Here is a 24,336-nt window from a genome sequence, read left to right as displayed (position 1 = left end):
GCATGGATGGAGAAAAACATGATATAAAATAATTTTTAATTCTTTACCTTACTATGAATTTAAACATAAATTCTGAGGACATATTATATTTTGTTTATGGAAATGGCTGCATGAAATCAACGATGGGCTCCAATAATTCCTACTTATAAAGGAAAAACAAAGACAGATTGAGAATTTCTATGACCCCAAGAACTGACATGTGCGTTCACTCCAGTTATTACTCAGCTCAGGTGTGGCATCATAAAGACAACAGGACATACCAGGAGCAGCTGCAGCAACAGCACCAACAAAAGCAACATGTGTTGTTGGGCCTCTGGTTTCCAGGCGCTTGAGACACAGCAGGTGTTCCCTCATTTTGTGACTGCTGCCTTTTTCGCATCTCAGCTACTTCAGTACCCGAATGGCTGAAAGAAGAGAGAAAACATAAGGTACGAAAAAATTACAATAGAGATAAGTTGCCTATTCTGAGAGAAGCATAATTTAATGAAAGGGGGGAAAAGATAAAAAACGAATAATAAAATTAGCAATTCTCCAGAAAATCTTTTAGGAGACTATCCTAAAAGCTTTGGGGACAAACTTCTACCACTATCTGCTACATAAAATTATAAAGACAATGTTGCCGTGTAATCAAAACCAGTTGGTAAGGTAAATATGATAAGGTTTGAAAATTTATTTTTAACTTCCTTCTTTACTCAAGGATGATTTCATCTGCTTTCCTTTGTGAACACCTTTAAATGATCATACAGGTGTATATGACTCTGTTCTCCACTGTTGTTTACAGTAAGGTTAATTGAGCTTTACAAATCATCATTGCAAGGTTTCTAACTAAATATAATATTATGAGGAAGATCAAGTTTACTTTTGTGTTCTCACCTCCTTTTAAAACACCCAATCTCCTTATTGGCACTTCTGACTCACCCTCCAGGAGCCTATTCTTGATAATATTAGCAAAGTGTCTTATTCTCTGTTAGTTCTCAATGTTGCAAAGGCATGACCTCCCTTTCCTCCACACCCAAAATTTATTTTCATTTAGTAGACAATTGTGGAAAGATAAAAGAGTCATCAAATCCAGGGAAATTACTTCTGTGTAATTTGTATATCATGGCAGATGAGAAAAATACTGGGGTAGAGGATGTCCTACCTGTGACCTTAGAAATCAGGCCAAAGAGTTGTCACCTATTTTAAGACCAATCCAGACCTAGGACTTTGTTAAGGATAAAAAATAAAGTTTTGTTTCAGTAGAATAATATCTAATTTAGCATGACTTAGAAAAAGGAATGAATTCTACTGAATGATGATTTTTGTAAATATGCAACATATGTAAATCATATACATATTGTCATATGGATGACTGAGAGTAATACGAATTAAAAATATAAAGTGGTTTGTGTTATTTTGGTATTGTGAGCTCATGCTTTAAAAATTACATTTTAAGCATTGATTTTTCTTTAAATTGGAGAATAAAATATGTATTAAATTTTATTTTCCTGTGTTCATGTAATGAAAGTAGTTTAAAATTTTTCAGAGGCTGTTGCTTATATATTCTTGCAGCATTTCCAGTCTAAGAGGCTATTAGGTATATAATTCTCTTAACTGAATGTCAGATGGTCTTAAGGCCACAGGGTGCAGGTGGCCCTTGGTCTGTAAACACCACCAGTCCAGGGATCATTGTCTAAATATGTTAGTATTGTGTTTCATCTTGCTTTTAATTTTTAATTTCCAAATCGAAAGCGTTCCGTCTTTGGGGCAAATTCTTATAAAAATTTTTATTGTAAAGTTATATATTTTGTCTACAAAGGGATTATGCACTTTCCAGTTGGGATTTTACGTCAGGATTTTTAATCATTCTAAGAAACACCTAATTAATAAATCAAAATATTTATAGAGCGCCTACAGTATGCATGAGTTACTTATGAGGTATATTTGGAATGACAACATATTATAAGAAAAAAGGTGAATAAAGTGACACTAGATATTAAAAATTTATATTTTCAGTTCTGAATACAATGATAGATACTTTTAAAAAATATTGTTGTCTTGCAAACAAGGTAAACATCTCTTTAGACCAGAAACAGAGCAGGGAACCACAATGGTCAGTAAACGGGGTTAAAACTACAGCCATTTTGTAATTCAGGGAAGGGAACAGAAAGGTGCAAAGGTCCCATAATCCTGTGAGGCATAAAATGCTCCACTATGAGTAGTAGGAGCCCAGATTCCAAACTACCTCCATAAAATCAGGGGCTGTGTTTCCATCATGCATAAAAGGATGCTGAAAAAACCACCTGTACGATACAATGGTACCTAGCTGCAGGAGAGAGAGAATGCAGAGAAAGCCATCCAGACCAACCTAGGTCAAGAAGCCCATGGTGACTGGATTCAGTGACTGGGTCAGGACATGTCAAAATTATTGCTAGATGGGAAGGAATCCGGAGATGTCGACGAAAGAGCTACTTTGGGACTGGGGGTCTTGAGGAACTAGTGGAGACTAGTGAAGAACATCCTTTATGGAGAGTAAGGGAGGGCCAGAAATACACCTCTCACTCAAGGCATTGCCTGAAAGCAAAAAATCCAAATTAACGCTAGAAAACAGACAGCCAACTCAACGATCAGGAAATGAACATACTTCGGATCAAATGCAAATACCAGAATCACCTACAATTAGTTTAATAAAGCATATGTTTCAGATAAAAAATGTGATAAAGGAAAGAAAAGCATTCATGTAAGAGAACAAGAAATTATAAAAACAATCTAGGCTAATATAAAACAAGAAAAGACAGAATGAAGAAATGTAAAAACAAAACACGTAGACATTAAAAAGATTCAGATGGAATAATCTCTTCCCCCAAGCAACCCCAAAGACAGCAAGTGATAGCACCAAGGAACAGACCAAGAATTCAGCAAACAGAGATAAAAAGATGAAATGTACAAAGATAATTGAGACAAGGACAGCAGTAACATTGAAAGACTCCAATATGTGTCCAAGAAGATTTTCATTATAAAGAGACAAGTAACCAATTGTCAGGGAAGTTGGCTGAGGACTTTCCAGAATTGGAAGAAAACAAGACAATACAAATCCTCACATTGAAAGAGCACACCACAACTGAGTAGGATTAATAAAATAGGAACAAAAGTAAATCCATGCTTATGCACAGTATAGCAAAACCACAGAAATCCAAGATAAAGAAAAAAGCTGAATTACCTAAGGAGGAGTAACACGTACTGACAGCAGACTTTTCATGGGTGATATCAGATGCCAGAAGACAACGGACAATGGAGTAATGTTTTCCAAGCGCTGAGAGAAAAAAGCTATCATCCTACAATTTTATATTCAGCTAAGCAAAAATTCAAGAGTGAAGATTATTTCTGACATAAAAACTCAAATTCATGTTGGAATCTACGTCAGTCAGAAGAAAAAATTAAGGGGAAGGAGGGGAATATAAGAAGCAATTAAATTGATACTGAAATTAAATTAAATATAATAAAATTAAAATTACCAAAATAAAATTATTGAAATTGATAAAATATGATGCTGAACTTAATTAATGACTGGCTAAAATAAAACCCCATTTTTCTGTTTAGAAACAGTCTAGAAATAAATTTTTGTTGTTAGTGTTATGGAGTCGATTGCCACTCCTAGTGACCCTGTTGACAGCAGAGTGGAACCCTGCCTGGTCTTTTTGTGCCATTCTCTCACTTTCTGGCACTATATCAGACAATGTTCCACTGCTATTCATAGGGTTTTCCTGGACAATTATTTGGAAGTGGGTGGCCAGGTCGTTCTTCCTAGTCTGTCTTAATCTGAAAGCTCCACTGAAACCCATCCATCATGGGTGACCCTGCTGGTATTTGAAATCCTGGTGGCATAGCTTTCAGCATCATAGCAACATGCAGCTGCCACAGTATGACAACTGACAGATGGGTGGTGTGGTTCCCTGACTGGGAAACAACCTCAGGCTGTGGCAGTAAAAGCACCAAATCTTAACCACTAGACCACCAGGGCTGGGAGAAATAAATTGAAGACTGCATAAATTAGGAAAATGGGACAGTTGCCCTGCTCCTCCGCTAACACTCTTTCTTGTAAACATCACACTGTCCCCATTATGTTCAATCTAAGAGTCATTTTATCCTCATCTTTTGGGCCCATCAGCAGCATCTGATACATCTGGAGTGATCACTCCATGCTCTTTGAAATACTTTCTTCTCTTGACTTCCTGGCATCACACTCAGCATTTTCTTTCTATCTTACAGGTCACTTCTTCTCAGTCTGTTTTATTTCCTTTTTATCTCCCTCACCTCCAATTTTGGATGGCCATAATACTCTATCCTTATAACTCTGTCTTTTCTTTGGTGAACTCATTGAGACTTGTATTGAGCTAACCAGTTTTCTGTTCAAAATCCCCAAATTTACATGGCCAGTAAAGATGGTTTTCCTGAATTCAGGACTCATATGTTCCACTACGTACTTACATCTCCACTCAGCTTTCTCAACTTGGCATCTCAAACATAACATGATCTAACCTGACCCTCTTATCTTCCCCTCAAAACCTGTTCCTCCCACAGTTTCCCCACTTTCAGTAAATTAAAAGCCTCATCTTTATAATTATTCACACCAAAAACACTTTGGAGTCATCCTCAACTCCTCTATCTTGTTCAGCCCACATCAGCAAATGTGAGTCCTGTCAACTGGTCTCCACTCCCCTCTGTTGCTTCCACTCCTCATCTCTTCCTCCTTCTATTCTATTCTCAGCCCAACAGCCAAAAGTGAGTCTTTTAAAACATAAGTAGATGATTTCAGCAAAGAATCTTCCACCAAAATCCACTCAAAATCTTCCAGTGTCTTCTCATTTTACTAAAAGTAAAAGCCAAAGTTTTTGCAATCTGGTCCTTCCTCACTTCTCTGAATGCAGGTCTTTTCCTCTCCTCCTCACTCATGGTGGCCTCCTTGCTGCTCCTCAACCACACTTGGTACAATCATGTTGTCAGGGCCTTTGCACTTGCTGTTCCACACTCAGGGCTTGACTCCTTCAACTCTTTACTCGCATGTTACATTCTCAATGAAACCCTCCCTTGCTACCTTATTTAAAATCACAAGTCTCTCACTCCACTCCCTTTCCTATTTAATTTGTCTCTGTATTATGTACCATCATGGGTCATACTACAAGTGTTATGCATTTGTTTGTCTAACCAACTAGAAAATAAGTTTCATGAATGTAAAGATTTTTGTCTATTTCGTTCATTGTTGTAACAATGCCTGGCACATAGTAGGTACGCAAAAAATTTGCTGAATGGTGAATTTTACAAGCAATCTCATTAATGACAAGAAAAATACAACAAAGTCTATCACACGCAACATTCAAAATTATTAATCTCTGGGGCCGGCTCCGTGGCCGAGTGGTTAAGTTCACGCACTCCGCTGTGGCGGCCCAGGGTTCGGATCCTGGGCGCAGACATGGCACTGCTCGTCAGGCCATGTTGAGGTGGTGTCCCACATCCCACAACTAGAAGGACCTGCAACTAGGATATACAACTATGTGCGGGGGGCGGGGGGGCATGGGGGCAGGAGGCACTTTGGGAAACAAAGCAGAAAAAAAAAAAAAAAGATTGGCAACAGTTGTTAGCCTAGGTGCCAATCTTTAGAAAAAAAAATTATTAATTTCCTAGCCAATGTAATCAAATAAGAAAAAGTAAATAAGGGTTGGAAAGGAAAACACAAATTTTAATATTTACAGGTGATATGATTGTCTACAAAGAAAGTCCAAGAGATTCATTATAGACAGTTCAAGATGGATACCAAGTCAAGCTTCAAAAATCAATATATTTCTAATAGACTATTACTAATTGGAATATATCAAAGAAAGAAAGCATAATTCAAATGAATTGCAAAAACAAAAAAAGAAACTGGTAAAATTTCTAACAAAAGTTGTGTGAGAAATTTATGGAAATATTACAAAGCTTCATCAAAAAACATATAATAGGGCCAGCCCCAGTGGCCTAGTGGTTAAGTTTGGTGTGCTCTGCTTTGGCAGCCCAGGTTCAGCTCCTTAGTGAGGACCTACACCACTTGTCAGTGGCCATACTGTGGTAATGGCTCACATACAAAAAGAGGAAGATTGGCAACACGTTAGCCTAGGGCAAATTTTTCTCAGCAAAACAAACAAACATAAAATAACACCTGAATACAGAGATAGGTTATTTTCTCAAATGGGAAAACTGAATATCTTTAAAATGTTAATGGCCTCAAATTATTTTATAAATTCAATATGATTGTAATAAAAATTCTAATTGAATCATTCATGGAACTCAACAAATGGATTCTAAAATTTATATAGAAGAATAAAGGGCAATGAATAAACAAGATCTTTCTAAAAATAAGAACAAGTGGAGGGACTTGTCCTACCAGTATCATATCAATAATATACAACTGTCCTATTTAGGATAGTGTGACAGTGGCATGGGATACAGAAGTAAACCAACAGAATGGAATTTGTAGAGCTGAGACAGACTCAGGCATAGATGCAATCATGGTTTAAATTAGAGAGGCTTCTATTATCATTCAGGAAAAAAATTCAATAAGTGGTGTTGAGACAATTAGATTTTTATATGAAAATTGTAATATTTTCTCTAAGTTACAACACACAAAAAATAAACTGCAAATGAATTAGAGATTGGTGTTACAAACGAATTATAAAACTGTGGTAAGAAATTATAAAAGAATGTTTGTGTTGCTTCAGGGCAGGAAAAGGCTCTTTTACAAGAGCAAGCCAAAAAGGAAAAGATTATTTTTGATATAGTCCAATTTGTCAAAAGCCCTTGAACACATAAGGAGAACATAAGTAAAGTTAAAAATGAGAACCAGAGTAGAAGATAAAAAAGGATTATTATTATAATATATAGGTAACACATCACAATTTAAAAATACAAATTACCTAATAGAAAAATGGGCAAAGGAAATGTGCAGGCAGTTTATAGAAGAGGAAAATATAAATACTCCAAATTAGAAGAATACATGCTCAAAACTAGAAATCAGGGAAATTCAAATAAAAACTATTTCACGTCTAAATGTCCCACAGTTAAAAGGTTGCACAATACCAAATTTGGGAAAGGATTGGGTAAATGAAAATCTGTCATATAATCATTTTGAAGAACAATATTGACTACATAACAATGTAGTTAACAATATACATAACCCATGACAAATTCCATTTTCATGTTTATACATTGGAGAAACTTTCACATACACATATGAAGACATAAATTACAGTATTTTTAATACATTAAACTGGAAACAATCCATATTTTCATCTTTTCAGGAATGAATAAAAATCTAAATATTGTTACATGATGACATATAAAATAGCACTTAAAAGGCTGTCCCTATGGCTTAGTGATTAGTCCAGCATGCTCTGCTCCAGCAGTCCAGGTTCGGTTCCCAGGCACAGACCTACACCACTCATCACACCACCTATTGGTGGCCAGGCTGTGGTGGTGACCCACATACAAAATAGAGGAAGATTGGCACAGATTTTAGCTCAGGGCAAATCTTCCTCAAGCCGAAAATAAAGAAGAAGATTGACAACCGATGTTAGCTCAAGGCAAATCTTCCTCAGCAAAAGAAAAACCCCAAAGGAACAAAAAACAAAAAAAAAACAACTTTTAAAATGAACAACTCAGATCTACATAAATCATCTTGGGGAGATTGCAAAACAATGTTGAATGGAAAAAAACAGCCGCAAAATATTAAATACAGCCTCTACTATTAATATAATTTTCATAAGTATATCAAACAATGTCATATGTTTTCTGGATAATATATATAGCAAAGTTATAAAAACAGGAACTAGATCCATGGCTATGGATGTTACTGGATAATGACGGGAATGTGATTGGAGAAGAAAAGATTTTAACTTTACCTGATGATTTCTTTAAAAAAATCTGAAGCAAAAACAAGCTATTAATATTTGGTTAATTGGGGTATTGGGCACAGGAGTATTTCTTTTATTATCTTTTGTACTTATCTACAATTTTTTCCTGCAGAAACACAAACACACACACACGCACATAAATACAATATAGCTTTATACCAGACCAAGGTCCTTATCTATATCCCAAAAATTTGCAGAAAGATTCACTAACTTTCTTGAGAATTGAATACCTTAATTTTCTCACCGTTAAATATTCAATTTTGAAAAGTTCAGAGGGAAATGCTATCTTGGGTGTCCATTTATCCAGACAACCTCTAGAGACACTGTGCTTTAAAATCACTGTAAAGGGGTCCAAATATTGTTCATTAGATTTGCAGAATCTTTCACTGTCTTCTGAGTCCTTTGGCTAGCTGAAAAAAGAGACAGGTAAATGCCTTCTTTGTGCTCTTCTGAGGTAATTGTGTGTGTTGTGCCATAAACATTTTCCTTCTGGAAAAAAATTACTACTTACTGAAGATAAAAACAACAACAGTCAAACACATAGCAATGGAGAATGGATTGGTGGTTACCATAGGGGAAGTGGGGGGAGGGCAAAAGGAGTGATTAGGGTCACATGTGAGGGGACGGACTATAATTAGTTTTGGGTGGTGAACATGATGTAATCTACACAGAATTTGGAATATATTATGATGCACATCTGAAAGCTATATAATGTTATAATCCAATGTTACTGCAATTAAAAATAAATTTAAAAAATTTTAAGAAAATTAAATAAATAAATAAGTAAATAATAAAAAAAATACTACTTACTGATTTCTTTTGTTTAGGTTCCCATACCATTTGGAACAGGCTGCTTCTATTTTTCTAACTGATCTGTATATGTCCCTGAATACCAGCAGTCAGCATCTCAACTGTGTTTGGAGTCTAACCTTCTCCTGGGCTGCCTGATATACAACTACGTGTAAGAAAAACAGTCTGCTATCATATTTTCCTACATAGCTGCACTGTCCAAAGAATTAGAGACACAGAGCTGGGGAAGAAAAAGTATGTGAGGGAGCTACTTAGTGACAGAGCTTAGGAAGTGCCTTCCGAAATCTGCCGGTGGATGAATAAGCATGGCGAACATCGGCATGCCCTCTTGGGTGTTGGATGACCACATCCTGGAACCCTTATTTATATGTACTTCCTGTATGCCACTGTCAAACAGTGATGCTGAAGGGAATTTGCTGGGGTTTATCTGTAAATACAGAAGGGAAAATCTGCATAACTGTTCTACTTTTCTAGAGTTCACCAAACCTCGTTTTAAGCAAAACAAATTTTCTTAATGTCATAAAGGAGAAAAGGAAAAAAAGCTGCAAAATGATGCATAACGGGAAACTGAAACTCTCAAACACTTTTGAGTATATGGAGGCCAATTCTTCCCCCTACCCCCAACTCTCTAGGGAGAAAGACTGTCAAGAAACCATTTAATTCCACAGGATATAGGAGAATTCGGCCAAGGAAATTGGTTCTCGTTTGCAAAGAAGTTGCCAAAAGTTGTGCACAAAATTGAGACTTCAGACTTTTTGAGCTCAGCAGCCTGCCATGACCTGGGGACAGAGAAGGGCTGGGAGCGTGTGCAGTGGCCTCCCAGAATGCTCCTCTCATTCTGGCCACCATTCGGTTCTTATAGTGAGGCACTGGGAAAGATGTTTTGGAATAAAGATTAGTCCTCCAGCGTCATCATTTTCGCGTCAAAGCTTAGGCAAATTCATTAACAAGAAAAATCCATAAATCTGAGGTAGCGATCAGAGATGGCTTTTCCTCTGTTGTTCATTACTTGTATCTTGCAAGAAATGAGGAGAAAATTGTGATCTCATTTCCAGCTGTACACAGTTTTATTCCATGTTGCTTCTTTCCCCTTTTCAGGATCAGATGCAATGATAAAAACCATCTTTATACAACAAAAGCAAAAATCAACAAGTGGGACTACATCCAACCAAAAAGCTCCTACACTGCAAAAGAAACAATCAACAAAATGAAAAGGCGACCTACAGACTGGGAGAAAATATTTGTAAACCATATATCCGAAAAGGGGTTAATTTCCAAAACATATAAAGAACTCATACAACTCAATAACAAAAAACAACAATTCAATTAAAAAATGGGCAGAGGAACTGAATTGACATTTTTCCAAAGAAGACATTCAAATGGCTAACAGATACATGGAAAGATGCTCAACAACACTAATCATCAGGGAAATGCAAATCAAAACGACAATGAGATATCACCACACACCAGTTAGAAAGGCTATGAAAAAGAAATAACAAGTATTAGTAAGGACATGGAGAAAAGAGAACATTTGTGCATTGTTGGTGAGAATGTAAATTGGTTCGGCCACTATGGAAAACAGTATGAAGTTTCCTCAAAAAAATAAAAATAGAAATACCATATGACCCTGCAATCCCACTTCTGGGTATATGTCCAAAGGAACTGAAAACAGGATATAGAAAAGATACCCGCACTCCCATGTTTACTGTAGCATTATTCACAATAGCAAAGACATGGAAACCACCAAAGTGTTTGCCAATGGATGAATGGATAAAGAAGATGTGGTATGCGTACAATGGAATTTTATTCAGACATGAAAAAGAAGAAAATCTTGTCATTTGCGACAACATAGATGGACCTTGAGGGCATTATGCTAAGTGAGATACGCCAGGCAGAGAAAGACAAATATTGTATGGTCTCACATATATGTGGAATTTAAAAAAGCTGAACTCATAGAAACAGAGAGTAGAATGATGGTTAGCAGGGGCTGGTGGGTCAGGGGAAATGGGGAAATGTTGGTTAAAAGGTATAAACTTCCAGTTAGAAGATGAATAATTCTGGGGATCTACTGCACAGCATTGTGGTTATAGTTAACAATAATGTATTATATACTTCAAAGTTGCTGAGAGACTAGAGCTTAAAATATTCTCACTACAAAAAAGAAATGAGAGAGGCCGGCCCCATGGCCTAGTGGTTAAGTTTGACATGCTCTGCTTCAGCGGCCTGGGTTTGGTTCCTGGGTGTGGATGTATATCACTTGTCAGCAACCATGCTGTGGTGGTGATGAACATACAAAACAGAAGAAGATTGGCACAAACGTAAGCTCAGGGCAAATCTTCCTCAAGCAACAAAAAAAAAAAAATAGAAAAAGATTGGCAACACATGTTAGCTCAGGGTGAATCTTCCTCAGTAAAAAGAAAAAAAAAGATAATTATGTGATGTGATGGAGTTGTTAGCTAAGAATACAGTGGTAATCATATTGTAGTATATAGATGCATCAAACCAACACACTGTACACCTTAAACTTATACAATGTTATATGTCAATTATATCTCAATTAAAAAATCTATACAATTTGAGCAATGAGCAAAATAAAATAAGATAAAGTTTAAAAGGATAAATATAAAGATATGCATTTGGATTTAAAAATCTGCATTAAACCAGGATGGGAGAAACACGACTTAACAGGAGGGTATGAAAAATTCTGGGTAATTTACTAGACAATAAATTCAGTATTAATCAACAGTACAATGTAAACAAAATACTTAATGGAAATCTAGAATGCATTACGAGAAGCATGTTTTCTAAAACAAGCTGGTGAGAGGTCTTCTCTGGGCTGGCTAAATGGTTATGTTAAATTCTGGTCACCACAATTTAAGAAAGAAATCAAAATAGGTTCAGAAGACTAGAAGGAGGAGAGCTAATAAAAAACCTCACAAACACCTCATCAGAATACCACTTTTAGAACAAAAGTTTTTTCTCTAAAGAAGAGAAGACTCAGATAATCAGAATCATAATTTTCTAATATTTGAAATGATGCCATGTAGAAGAGAATACCGATCTGCTCTGTAAAATCCCAAATGTTAGAAGATGGATTGATGACTAGAAGCAACTAAGAGACTCTTGCTTCCATGTGTGGAAAGTCTGTCTACACTCAAATAAGACTTTAATTTGCCTGTGAGGTTAGCATCAAGGCAACAATTCTTGAGCATTCAAGCCAAGTCTGGACAACTCTTTGAAAAAGGCGTTTTACAGAGGCCTCAAGTTTGCATGGATGGTTTAGTCTGAAAAGATCTTAGTTCTCTTAGTTCTGAGGTTATTGTTCTTAAAATGTGCTGCCTAACCTAACTACTCTCTTCAAAACACAGTTGGGAGGGAGACGGGGAACTCCTGTTTGCACCAATTTCTGCACTCTTGTAGATCCTATTTCCAGTCCTTGAGCATTGAGTAATAGCAGTATTCATCTTTTTTGTTTATATCTTGTTCCCCAGTAGGACTGTAAAACTCTTAAAGGAAGGAGAGAGAGAGAAAAATATCTTGTATGTGTTGATTTTCCTGGAATCTAGCAATGTTTTCTGTCAAGAGTAGATGCACACTAAATATTGACTATTGATGATGGTGAATGTGAAAGATTCCTCTGATTATTAAAAATATCTATTTTCCCAAAGGAGAGATTTGGGAGTTTTACATACAATTCTTAGAGCTCTAAGATGCCTGACAAGTTTGAACAATGCTCCTTATCCTTTCCCAAAGTGTCACTCATCAAGGATGGGGGTAGACTCATATCCCGGAAACCTAGAGAATTGGAGCCTGAATTGCTTGCGGCAATGCTTCCTTGTCCACTCATATTTTATCTTAAAAATCCATATAAAATTTGCTTGGTATTTTGATATGTTCATGTATAAATATAATGGTTGTTTTATATTTCCTAACTCTGGGGAAAAAATAAGAATGTTCCTACATTTTTCTTGACGGTCAAGATGCTGCTGTAGTGAGATAATCAATTTTGGAAAATTAGGCTGAATTGGAAAAGAACTGACTCTGCACATCAAAATTAGTGATTTATCATCTTACTCTTGGTGTAAGAATATGTTCAGAATGCAAACATACAAATATACAAATGGCAATATCCTCTCTCCCCACCCCCAAGAGGCACTGCAATATGGTGATTAAACAAGTTCTGGAGTCAGGCTGTCTGTGTCCAAATCTTGCCTATACCACCAACTGGATAACCTTTGGTTAGTCACTTAACCTCTCTGTGTCCCAGTTCCTCATCTGCAGATAATTGTTGATAATTATAGAACACGTCAGTACATCATTACTACTGTAAAGGTTAAAAGGATTGAACATGTACAATCCTTGGAATAAATCTTTGTACATACAGTAAGTACTCACTAAGTGACAGCTCTCTCAAGGTAACTAGAGAGACTTCTTCACAATGTTGCCAAAAAGTTGGTTGGTACAATGTCTTCAGGCTACAGATGTTGAAGATTTCCATCACTATCTTCTTGCTGAGAGATCATCTCACTTCTTGTAGGGTAGCTTGTAAAGTTTTTGTACCCATTGGGTAGAATCTTCCCATCTTGGGGATCTACACAAAAGCTTACTCAGTGAAGAAAGAAGGCTAATTGTTTGGTTTCTCATTTCACCACTAACACTGTAATTTTTATCACATGTAAAGGAACTGAGTCTCAAGTGACTCATAGTATCCACAATCAACTCCTTATTCCACAATCAAACTTCATTATAATTGCAGCCATCTTGTCATGTTTAGTGAAAGCATTCAGTTCTGCCATACAGTTGTTGATTCAGTGTTTATCCCCAAAAAGGTATTTGCTAAATAAGCCAAATTTGTGAGGCCCTCTTTAGCACTGGGGTGGACAAGGACAAAATTCACCATGTACAGATATTTATTCCTAGTTGTGATTATCTTCCCTGTGAAGGAAAACAACTCACTCCTCAATTTAAAATTTCTGATAACCATCCTGCTTCAGCCAAGCCAGCATATATCTATGTAATGGGGTAAGCTTTCAATGTCATCTCTTGTCTCATGACATGTTTATCTAAAAAGAGTTGTATCCAAACCAGTTTTTGCTTTTTTTGATGAGGGTATATTTTTTAGTGTCCTTTTTTCAAAAATCACCATTTTATGATTACATTAAAACTATGAGAAATTCAAGAAGTAAACCCTTTGTGCATTCAAAGTGAATAAGCCTAAGAATAAGATTCTGGTCCCTACTTTGGGTGGTTAGATCTGACTCCATCAGTGAATATGTCCATGCAATTCCTTTTCTTAGGTGATATATATAAAGCTTGCTAAAATGTTATTATGTTGAGACAGCACTTCTCTCTTCATGTTCATAATATTGTCATACATATTTATAAACATATAAATATACATCAGAAGTATATGGAAATATATAAAAGTCTAAAAAATAATTACTTTTGTGCTATCCTCTATCTTTAAAGTACAGAATAAGATCAGTGTCAGTTCCTCTCCTTGTTTTGGCTCATGTGCATCTACTGGACACATTTAAAAGCATTATTTGATAGAGCTATTTGATAAGGGCACTTTGTGTAGCTTCAGCTACTAGTTTTTGTCCCCAGAAGATTCAGCCATTTTTATTCCACAGCACACCACAATTTTGACTCTTATGATTCTGCACGTTTATCAACTTTCTATTTTCTTCTTTTGACTATGCATTTTAGAGTGTAGTTGGTTTAAAGTAAGAGAGATCTGGGGCTGGCCTGGTGGCGCAGCGGTTAAGTTTGCATGTTCTGCTTCTCAGTGGCCCGGGGTTCACTGGTTTGGATGTCTGGTGCAGACAAGGCATCGCTTGGCAAAAGCCATGCTGTGGTAAGCGTCCCACGTATATCATAGAGGAAGATGGGCATGGATGTTAGCTCAGGGCCAGTCTTCCTCAGCAAAAAGAGGAGGATTGGCAGTAGTTAGCTCAGGGCTAATCATCCTCAAAATAAATAAATAAATAAATAAATAAAGAGAAATCTGGACTGGGATCATAAAGGTCTGCTTTGTATTGGCTATATGGCATTGAGTAAGTTACTTAAACTCTGCCTTTGTTTGTAAAATGGGGAAATGATAATTACTTCACTCAGTAGTTGTAAGAAATAGAAGAAAACATATTTATTGCTATTATTACTGTTAGCCTTAGTAGTGTGCCAAGTGAGCAGCGCTCAATAATCTGTAATCACAATCATAATAATTCTTCTTCTTATTATTACTCCTAGATAAATTTTTGTCTTCATATTTACAAAAGATACCTGATTTTTCTTCAAATTGTACGATGGACTTTTAAATATAACTGCAAAGGTGATAGATCAACTTGGTAATTGCCAAAGTTCTCACACGAAGAGTTAAAACTTGGGCCTTTTCTATTCAAAGTGTGGCCCTTGGACCAACAGCATCACATCCCCTGGGAGGTGGTTAGGAATGAAGATCTCAAGCCCCACCTCAGACTTACTGGATCTGATTTTGAATTTTAATAAGATCCCCAGGTAATCTGTATATGCATTAAGGCCTGAGAAGAACTGACTCAGGCCACACTAAGTTGTGAACTTGAGACACTGTGTTTGGTATGTAGAGGAGATATATTCATGATAGTCAGAAAGACATGGTGTGTTCTAGTGAAAAACCTATGGGAAGAAAACCCACAAAGGCCTTGTTGAACTACTAACCTTTCAATGCTTGTCTCACTTATCCCTTCTCTGGCTTCTTTCTTTCATTTGGGCAGAAATAGGTGCTCCCCTCTCAGTGTCCACCCGCTACTATGTGCCTACCACTTTGAGTGGTAACCAGTGCACGAGCCTGCTTAAATTAGTGGGCTTTGAGATCGTAGGGAGTCTCAACCTTTTTGGCATCACCAGCACCTGGTGGAGCACTTCCTCCAGGCAATCTTTGCAGACTGTTCCAGGCTGTGGGAAGGTACCTGGCACTGCTTCTTTGACCTGTAATTCCATATTATTTTATAGGTTTGCATTTGTGAGTTTTTTCTACAAGACTGTGAGCTCTTTGAGGGCAGAAGTTGGGCCACTCATCTTAGTACTCTTGGTACACATAAAAGATTAATTGTGTCTTTCAATTAGACTCCCACCAAGAACTGATATTTTGTAAGCTGGAGCAAGTATTCTACTCCACATAGAACCATCCCTCTACTTAGAGGAAAAAAATTTAATGTAAAGAAGAGAAATGTCTCTCATAAAGTTTATCCCATATTTTTTTCTTCTTAAAAAGTTGTACCTACTAATGTTTATATATTTTGAAATCTAATATAAGCCAGTATTTAATTTTATACATAAAATGTAAAATTAGTTATTTTGATGTTAATGTCATCAAAAAGATATGTGGTAAAAAGTACCATATTTTTCAGGAACTGCCATCACATGAATAAGCTTGAGAACAGTAAGCTTAGTCAATGTGCCTTAAACGAGTAAAACAAGAAAAAGAGGGGCCAGCCCCGTGGCCAAGGGGTTAAGTTGCACTCTCTGCTTAGGCGGCCAAGGGTTTTGCCTATCCAGATCTTGGGTGCGCACATGGCACCACTCATCAGGCCACGCTGAGGTGGCGTCCCACAGAGCACAACCAGAGGCACTCACAACTAAAATATACAACTAGGTACTGAGGGCCTTTGGGGAGAAGAAGAAGAAAAAAAGAAGATTGGCAACGGATGTTAGCTCAGTTGCCAATCTTCAAAAAAAAAGAGAGAGAAAGAGAAGGCATCTTTCTAGCATAGGTATGTAGACAGGTTCTCTAACAGAGGCCAGATTTGCACAGTTAAAATGAATAGCAAGGTCATTCAACTACTAGGCAATTTCAGAAAGTCTAGAAGACCAATACAGATAAGTATATCTTTTAAGAATCCAATTTTTACCTGGCTTATTCAGGCTTTGCTTTAGTTTAGAACAGTAGCGTTAGCTTAGGGTGAATGTTTTCGAAATGGGACCAAAAATACATTACAGTAAGAGTGATATTTGTCATAAACACTACATGGTCACAATGAGAATCCTTAGCATGGCCCTATTACTTTCATTGCGCCAATCTAGAAAATACTAGTGATTAATATAGAGTCATAATGTGTTTACTTAGGAAAGTACTGACAGCACTTTCTTCTATGTGACATATTCATTTTGAGATTCATCAAACTGCTTTTCAGAGAGCAGACAAGCTTATTATTTCAATTCACATAAAGAAGATAAGCAAGTTAACATAAGGAAAGAAAAAAAGACTTAAAATGTGGAAAGAAAAAACATTCAGTAGAGAAAACAAAACCACAACATTTGAAAAACGGTGTGCCAGAGACTGTTTCTCCTAATAGTAATTATTCATATAATTATTTAAGGTAGTTACACAAACAGGGATAATCACTATGGAAATTCAATACAGAGCAATGTTTATATAAACACATTAAATAGGAATAAAGAGACTAATACTATGTGAAATGATCCCTAGAAGGAGCTAAAACACACAAAATATATCCCATTTATGTTCAGGTTTAATGTAATATCTCTAGGTGCTCTTCAGATCTTTTTCTACAACTAAGTGAATGTAGGTTACCTCTGATTCTCTCTTGCACTTCATAATAATTTCTGTATTCAAAGACAGCTTCACTTTGCCATCTCCTTAGATGTATTCAGCATATGAGGTAGTATATTATCTATTCTTTCCAAAACTACATTCTGTATATTTTCTTTTACACCAAAAGACATCTAAAAAAATAACAAGTAAAGATACAATAAAGTAACCTGTAAACTTTCCCAAAAGCTTGTGTTCTACTCAAGGTAAAAATTCATCAAAGAGGATTTATGGTCATCTTTCCTTATATTATTTTGTCTGTTTAACCAAAATAATTACTTCCTTTCACTATGCCTTTAACATAGATATTTTCAGCAAACTGGTCCTGTTATAAAGTTCATACAAGGTCAATCTTTTTTTTTTTAAAGGAACACATCAACCTCCAGAAAGGACACAAGTGATGGAGTCAATTCAATCAGCAGTCTTCACTCACACAGCAAAATGTTTTTATTCATTCCAGGAAGAGTAGGCATCAGCTATTAGAAAGGCTATGCATCTGATACCAAAACCAGAAAAGGACACTACTAGAAAAGAAAACTATAGGCTGAACATAGATGCAAAAATCCTCAGTAAAATACTAGCAAACAGAATTCAGCAGTACAGTAAAAGGGTCATTCACCATGATCAAGTGGGATTTATCTGTGGGATGCAAGGATGGTTCAACATACGCAAATCAATCAATGTGACACATCACATTCACAGAATGAAAGAAAAGAATCATATGATAATCTCAATAGATGCAGAAAAAGCATTTGACAAAATTCAACATCTATTCATGATAAAAACTCTTAACAAATTAAGCATAGAAGGAACATATTTCAATATAATAAAGGCCATATATGACAACCCCACAGCTAACATCATATTTTTGTTTGTTTGTTTGTTTGTTTTTAATCTTTATTTTTTTATTGCAGTAACATTGGATTATAACATTATATGGCTTCAGATGTACATCATAATATATTTCAAATTCTGTGTAGATTATATCATGTTCACCACCCAAAAACTAATTATAGTCCATCACCTCATGTGTGCCTAATCCCCACTTTTGCCTTCCCCCCATTCCTCTATAGTAACCACCAATCCAATCTCTGCTAACATCATATTTAATAGTGAATGTTTGAAAGTATTTCCTCCATGATCAGGAACAAGATAAGGGTATCCACTCTCAGTAGTCTTATTCAACATAGTAGTATAAGTCCTAGCTAGAGTAATCAGGCAAGAAAAATAAATAAAAGGTTTGAGACTTGGAAAGAAGGAAGTAAAATTATCTCTATTTGCAGGTGACATAATGTTATATATAGAAAGTTCTAAAGACTCAACCAAAAAACTGTTAGATCTAATCAACGAATTCATTAAAGTTTCAGGCTACAAAATTAACATACAAAAATCAGTAGCATTTCTATACACGAACAATGAATTTTTTTAAAAAAATAAAAAAATAAATCCCAGTTACAGTAGCATCAAAAACAATAACATGCTTAGGAATAAATTTAACGAAGGAGGTGAAAGATCTCTACTCTGAAAATTATGAGACATTGATGAAAGAAATTGAAGAAGACACAAAACTGGAGAGGTATCCTATGTTCATGGACTGAAAGAATTAATATTGCTAAAATGTCAATACTACCAAAGCCATCTATAGATTGAATGCAATCCTTATCAATATTCTAATGTCATCCTTTATAGAAGTAGGAAAAAACACTCCTAAAATTTATACGGAACCACAAAAGACCCCAATAGCCAAGGAAATCCTATGAAAGAACAAAGCAGGATGCATCACACTTCCTTATTTCAAGCTATACTATAAAGCTATAGTCATCAAAACAGTATGGTACTGGCATAAAAACAAATAGACCAACAAAACAGAATTGAGAGCACATAAATAAGCCCAAGCATATATGGTAAACTAATATTTGACAAGGGAGCCAAGAATACTCAATGGAGAAAAGACAGTCTGTACAATAAATGCCAGTGAGATAATTGGATATGCACATGTAAAAGAAAGAAACTGCACCCAGATCTTATACCACTCACAGAAATTAACTCAAAGTGGATTAAACACTTAAATGTTAGACCTGAAACCATGAAACTCCTAGAAGAAAACACAGGAATAAAGCTCCTTGACATGGGTCTTGGTAATGATTTTTTGAATATGAAATCTAAAGCACAAGCAACAAAATAAAAAATAAACAAGTAGGACTACATCAAACTAAAAAGCTGCTGCACAGCAAAGGAAACCACCAACAAAGTGAAGAGACAACCAATGGGATGGGAAAAAATATTTGCAAACCATATATCTGGTAAGGGGTTAATATCCGAAATATGTAAAGAACTCATACAACTCAATAGCAAAAAAGAAAATAATCCAATTAAAAAATGGGCAAAAGACCTGCATAGACATTTTTACAAAGAAGATATATGAAAGGCCAACGGGTACATGAAAAGATGCTCAACATCACTAATTATTAGGAGAATGTAAATCAAAACTATAATGAGATATCACCTCACACCTGTTAGAACGGCTGTCATCAAAAAGACAAGAGATAACTAGTACTGGCATGGATGGGGAGAAAAGGGAACTTTTGTGCACTGTTGGTAGGATTGTAAATTAATACAGCCACTGTGGAAAACACTATGGAGCATCCTCAAAAAATTAAAAATACAACTACCATATGACCTAGCAATTCCACTTCTGGAAATATATCCAAAGGAAACCAAAACACTAACTTGAAAAGATATCTGCACCTCCATGTTCATGGCAGCACTGTTTACAAATGGCCAAGACATGGAAATAACCTAAGTGTCCACTGTTGGGTGAAGGGATAAAGAAGTTGTGGTAGATATATACAATGGAATATTATTCAGCCATAAATAAGAAGAAACCCTACCATTTGCAACAACATGGATGGACCTTGAAGGCATTATGCTAAGTAAAATAAGTTAGACAGAGAAAGACAAATACTGTATGGTCCTACTTAAATGTGGAATCTAAAAAAAAATCCAAAAATCAAACTCATATAAAAAGAGAGCAGACTTGTGGTTACCAGAGGGGGAGGGTGGGGGAAGAGGGAATGGAGGGAGGTGGTCAAGAGATAGAAATTTCCAGTTATAAGATAAATAAGTAACAGGGATGTAATGTACACCATGATGACTATAGCTAAGACTGCTGTATGATATATAGGGAAGTTGTTAGAGTAAATCCTAAGGGTTCTCATCACGAGAAGAAAATTTTTTTCCTTTTCTTCCTTTTTTTCTTTTCTTTTTATTGTATCTATATGAGAAGATTATAGCTGAACCTATTGTGGTAATCATTTCACAATACAGGTAAATCAAACCATCATGCTGTACACTTTCAACTTATACAGTGATGCATGTCAATTATTTCTCACTAAAACTGGAGGAAAAGAAGAAAACATTTCTGAGAATATAGCCAAAGGAACTGAAATCTGGGTCAGGAAGAAATATCTGTACTCACATGTTCATTGTAGCATTATTCACAATAGCGAAGGTAAGGAAACAACTCAGATGTCTTTCGATGGACAAGTGGATAAAGAAAAAGTGGTATACACATACAATGGGATATTATTTAGCCTTAAAGAAGAAGGAAATCCTGCCATTTGCAACAACATGTATGGATCTGGAGAACACGATGCTGACTGAAATAAGCCAGACACAGATAAACAAATACTACATGATCTCACTTATATGTGGAATCTAAAATAGTCAAACACATAGAAGCAGAAAGTAGAATGGTGGTTGCCAGAGACCGGGCAGGGGAGGAAACAGGGAGGTGTTGGTCAAAGGGTACAAAGTTTCAGTTATGCAAAATAATTACAGTCTGGAGAGCTACTATGCAAAACAGGGCCTATAATTAACAATCCAGCCATGTGATGCATAACGATGTTTCAGTCAATGATAGATCACATATATGATGTTGGTCCCACAAGGTTAGTACCATACAGCCCAGGTGTCTGGTAGGCTATATCATAGAGTGTAAATACACTCTATGATGTTCGCACAATGTTGCAATCTCCTAACAACGCATTCTCAGAATGTATCCTCATCTTTAAGCAACACATGAGTGTACTATATTGTATACTTAAAAACTTGCTAAGAGGGTAGCTCTTATGTTAAGTGCTTTCATAACAAAAGGAAAAAAAAAAAGCAAAAGTGGCCAGAGGAAACTTTTGGAGGTGGTGATAAGTTTATGGCATTGATGATGGTTTCATGGGTGTATACTTACCTCCAAACACATCAAGTTTTGAATACACTAAATATCTACAGCATTTTTTATGTCAATCATACCTCAATAAAGCAGTTAAAAAAAGAAGAAAAAAGGCTACTCATAACAATGAAGGAATAAAGTCTCCACCCAGAAGCCTTTGACACAGCTATTCCCAACCTCCCAGTAAACACCCTCTGAAATATGCAAGATAGGTAAGAAGTAAAGTGACAAGTTTTATTTGGGGAGGTAGGGGAGCATAATTATTCTCCATCCTTATGTATATATGGAAGAGCATTGGTACTGAAAGGGAGCCTATTGGTTTGGTTTTTAGCAAAGAATAAGTCTGGGGGGAGAAGTGGATATTAGCAGTAATATCCAGAACATAATCAGGTAAAAAGGGCATGATAAACATCTACTTCAAAATTCTAAGGTTGTTGTGAAGATACTGAATAATAACTGTTTCCATACACAGATATATACGTATATGTGTGTCTGTATATTTATAAATGGCACCGTATATATATATATATATATATATGGTATATATCTATATGTGTATACATGGTATGTGTGTGTGTGGAGAGAGAGAAAGAGAAACTAAGCACACAGATGGGCACACAGTAAGTACTCAATTATCATCAGCTATTCACATTGTCATCATAATTCCTACTTCATCTATGAGACTTTCCCACTTCACTAATCCTCTGGATTAGAAAAGTGACTCTCACACTATGGGTGGTGAAGGATCAGGGTGTTTTTTCTGTTTTTAAATTTCCAGTCAGCCATAGAGTAATACTTTGGTCAAATATAATAAAATGAAAAAAATGAGAAAAAATACAATATACAAGCCCCAATTAGTTTTTACTATCAGTTTTAATAGACATAAAATTACTCTGTCAAATGGCTATACATGTTTCTAAACCCTTACTCTCACTTTCATTACTTACTTTGTTGCAGACCAGTAACAAATGTTTTGCAAATCAGCACATGGATCGCATGTGGTCACACACTGAGTAGCAATGTCCTAACACTTATCGTCTGTACCAAATATCAGAACTAGCATTGTTAGGGAGAATAGACCCTACTGTAGTAATTGAGAATTCAAATTATAGCTCTACCTCTTACTCTTTGGGCAAGTTACCTAGGCATTTTGAGCTCTAGGTCATACACTGATAAAATCAAGATAATATTAGCTAATTCACCAGGATGTGTGAAGATTAAATGAAAAGATTCCTTTAATGAACACAGTGCTAGGCACAGAGTGAGCTCTCAATTTATCTTAATTATAGTTATTTTTATGCTTTTGTCCTTTCCATACAAGGTTTTGAACTATCGAATTATTATTTGTATCTTCAGCATATAAGGCAGTATCCTACTGTCAATAGCTGCTTAGTTAATTTTCTTAGTTAAGAACAATCCTCAGTTAGATAATAATAGTTTGTCATGTAAGAACAGAAATATTAGTATACTTAGGAGTGTAAAAATGTATAAGCAATTCACTTTCTGTTGGAAAAAATGCCATTGCATTGCTCTATTCCACAAAATTCATAAGCCATTAAAATATTAAAAAAATAAAACAATGCAGTTATCACAGGTTTCAGCAAAAGTCAGCCTCATGAAACAGGGCTTCTGAAACTGTGTTACTGAGTTAGGGAGAAATGGATCATATAATTAAATAGAAGTGGGATGTAGATAATTTTTTAAAGAATTTTTTTAAGAGAAGTTTTAGGTTTACAAGAGAAATGAGAGGGAGGTACAGAGATTTCCCATATGCCTCCTAACACCCCCCCAACACACACACAGCCTCCCCCATTATCAACATCATTCACTAGAACAGTACATTTTTACCAAGAATGAATCTACACTGACACATCATAATTAACACAAAGCCCACAGTTTACCTATGAGTTCACTCTTGCTGTGGTACATTCTATGGGTCTGGACAAATGTGTAATGACATCTCCATCATTATAATATCATACGAGTATTTTCACTGACCTCTGTAGTCTGCCTATTCATCTCTCTCCTTGTTCCCCACCCCTGGCAATCACTAATATTCTTATTGTCCTTATTGTCTTGCCTTTTTCAGAATGTCTTATTGTTTGAATCATACAGTATGTAGCCTTTTCAGATTGGCTTCTTTCACTTAGTAATATGCATTTAAGGTTCCTCCACGTTTTTGCATGACTTGATAGCTCATTTCTTTTTAGAGCTGAATAATATCGCATTGTCTGGATGCACCACAGTTTATGTAACCATTTATTCAAGCAACATCTTGGCTGCCTCCAAGTTTTGGCAACTATGAATAAAGCTACTATAAACACTCTATGCAGGTTTTTGTGTGCACGTAAGTTTTCAACTCCTTTGGGCAAATATCAAGGAGTGTGATTGCTGGATCATATGGTAAAAATATGTTTAGTTTTGTTAGAAGACCTAAACTGTCTTCCAAAGCGGCTGTGCTATTTTACATTCAACCAGATAATTTTGTTTTTATTAACCAATTTTTACATACATTCCCAGGCAACCCTTAGAACAAACCTGTGAGGTAGATATTGCCATTTTCCATGTAGGGAAACTGAAACAAGAGAGATTTGTCACTGGAGATCCTGCCAATACCCAGTACAGGTTTAAACTTAAGACTGCCTATCTCCAGAGTCTATGATCCTTCTTTCTCTGTAAATAATTCCTAGGCAATGTGGTCTAGCACAGATTTCTATCAGCAAAGCCCTGATAGGACCTGGGACCCTGAAGTAAGAGCCCTCATGCAAATTTCTCTACTAGGCAAT

At 36.0% G+C, this 24,336-nt stretch overlaps 1 protein-coding gene and 1 long non-coding RNA gene across 6 annotated transcripts in view; one reads left to right on the top strand and one right to left on the bottom strand.

The window, feature by feature from the left end:
* The window catches only part of RGS17 (regulator of G protein signaling 17), a 104,879-nt gene that overhangs the window by 28,807 nt on the left and 51,736 nt on the right, over nucleotides 1-24,336 (bottom strand). For 4 of the 5 annotated variants that reach the window (XM_070603296.1, XM_070603298.1, XM_070603297.1 and 1 more), the window contains one exon: nucleotides 261-404. In XM_070603296.1, the coding sequence (XP_070459397.1) occupies nucleotides 261-404 (144 nt within the window). Of the gene's footprint in view, nucleotides 1-260; nucleotides 405-2,347; nucleotides 2,554-24,336 lie in introns of all 5 variants that reach the window. The other variant, XM_070603300.1, reaches the window with a different exon arrangement.
* On the top strand, nucleotides 298-11,158 carry LOC139080833 (uncharacterized). Its single transcript, XR_011535656.1, has 3 exons — nucleotides 298-428; nucleotides 8,750-8,883; nucleotides 9,831-11,158. It is a non-coding gene; the product is annotated as an uncharacterized lncRNA (long non-coding RNA).

Source organism: Equus przewalskii, chromosome 32, assembly GCF_037783145.1.
Source record: "Equus przewalskii isolate Varuska chromosome 32, EquPr2, whole genome shotgun sequence".
Lineage (NCBI taxonomy): Eukaryota > Metazoa > Chordata > Mammalia > Perissodactyla > Equidae > Equus > Equus przewalskii.
This window is presented reverse-complemented; position numbering and strand designations above follow the sequence as displayed.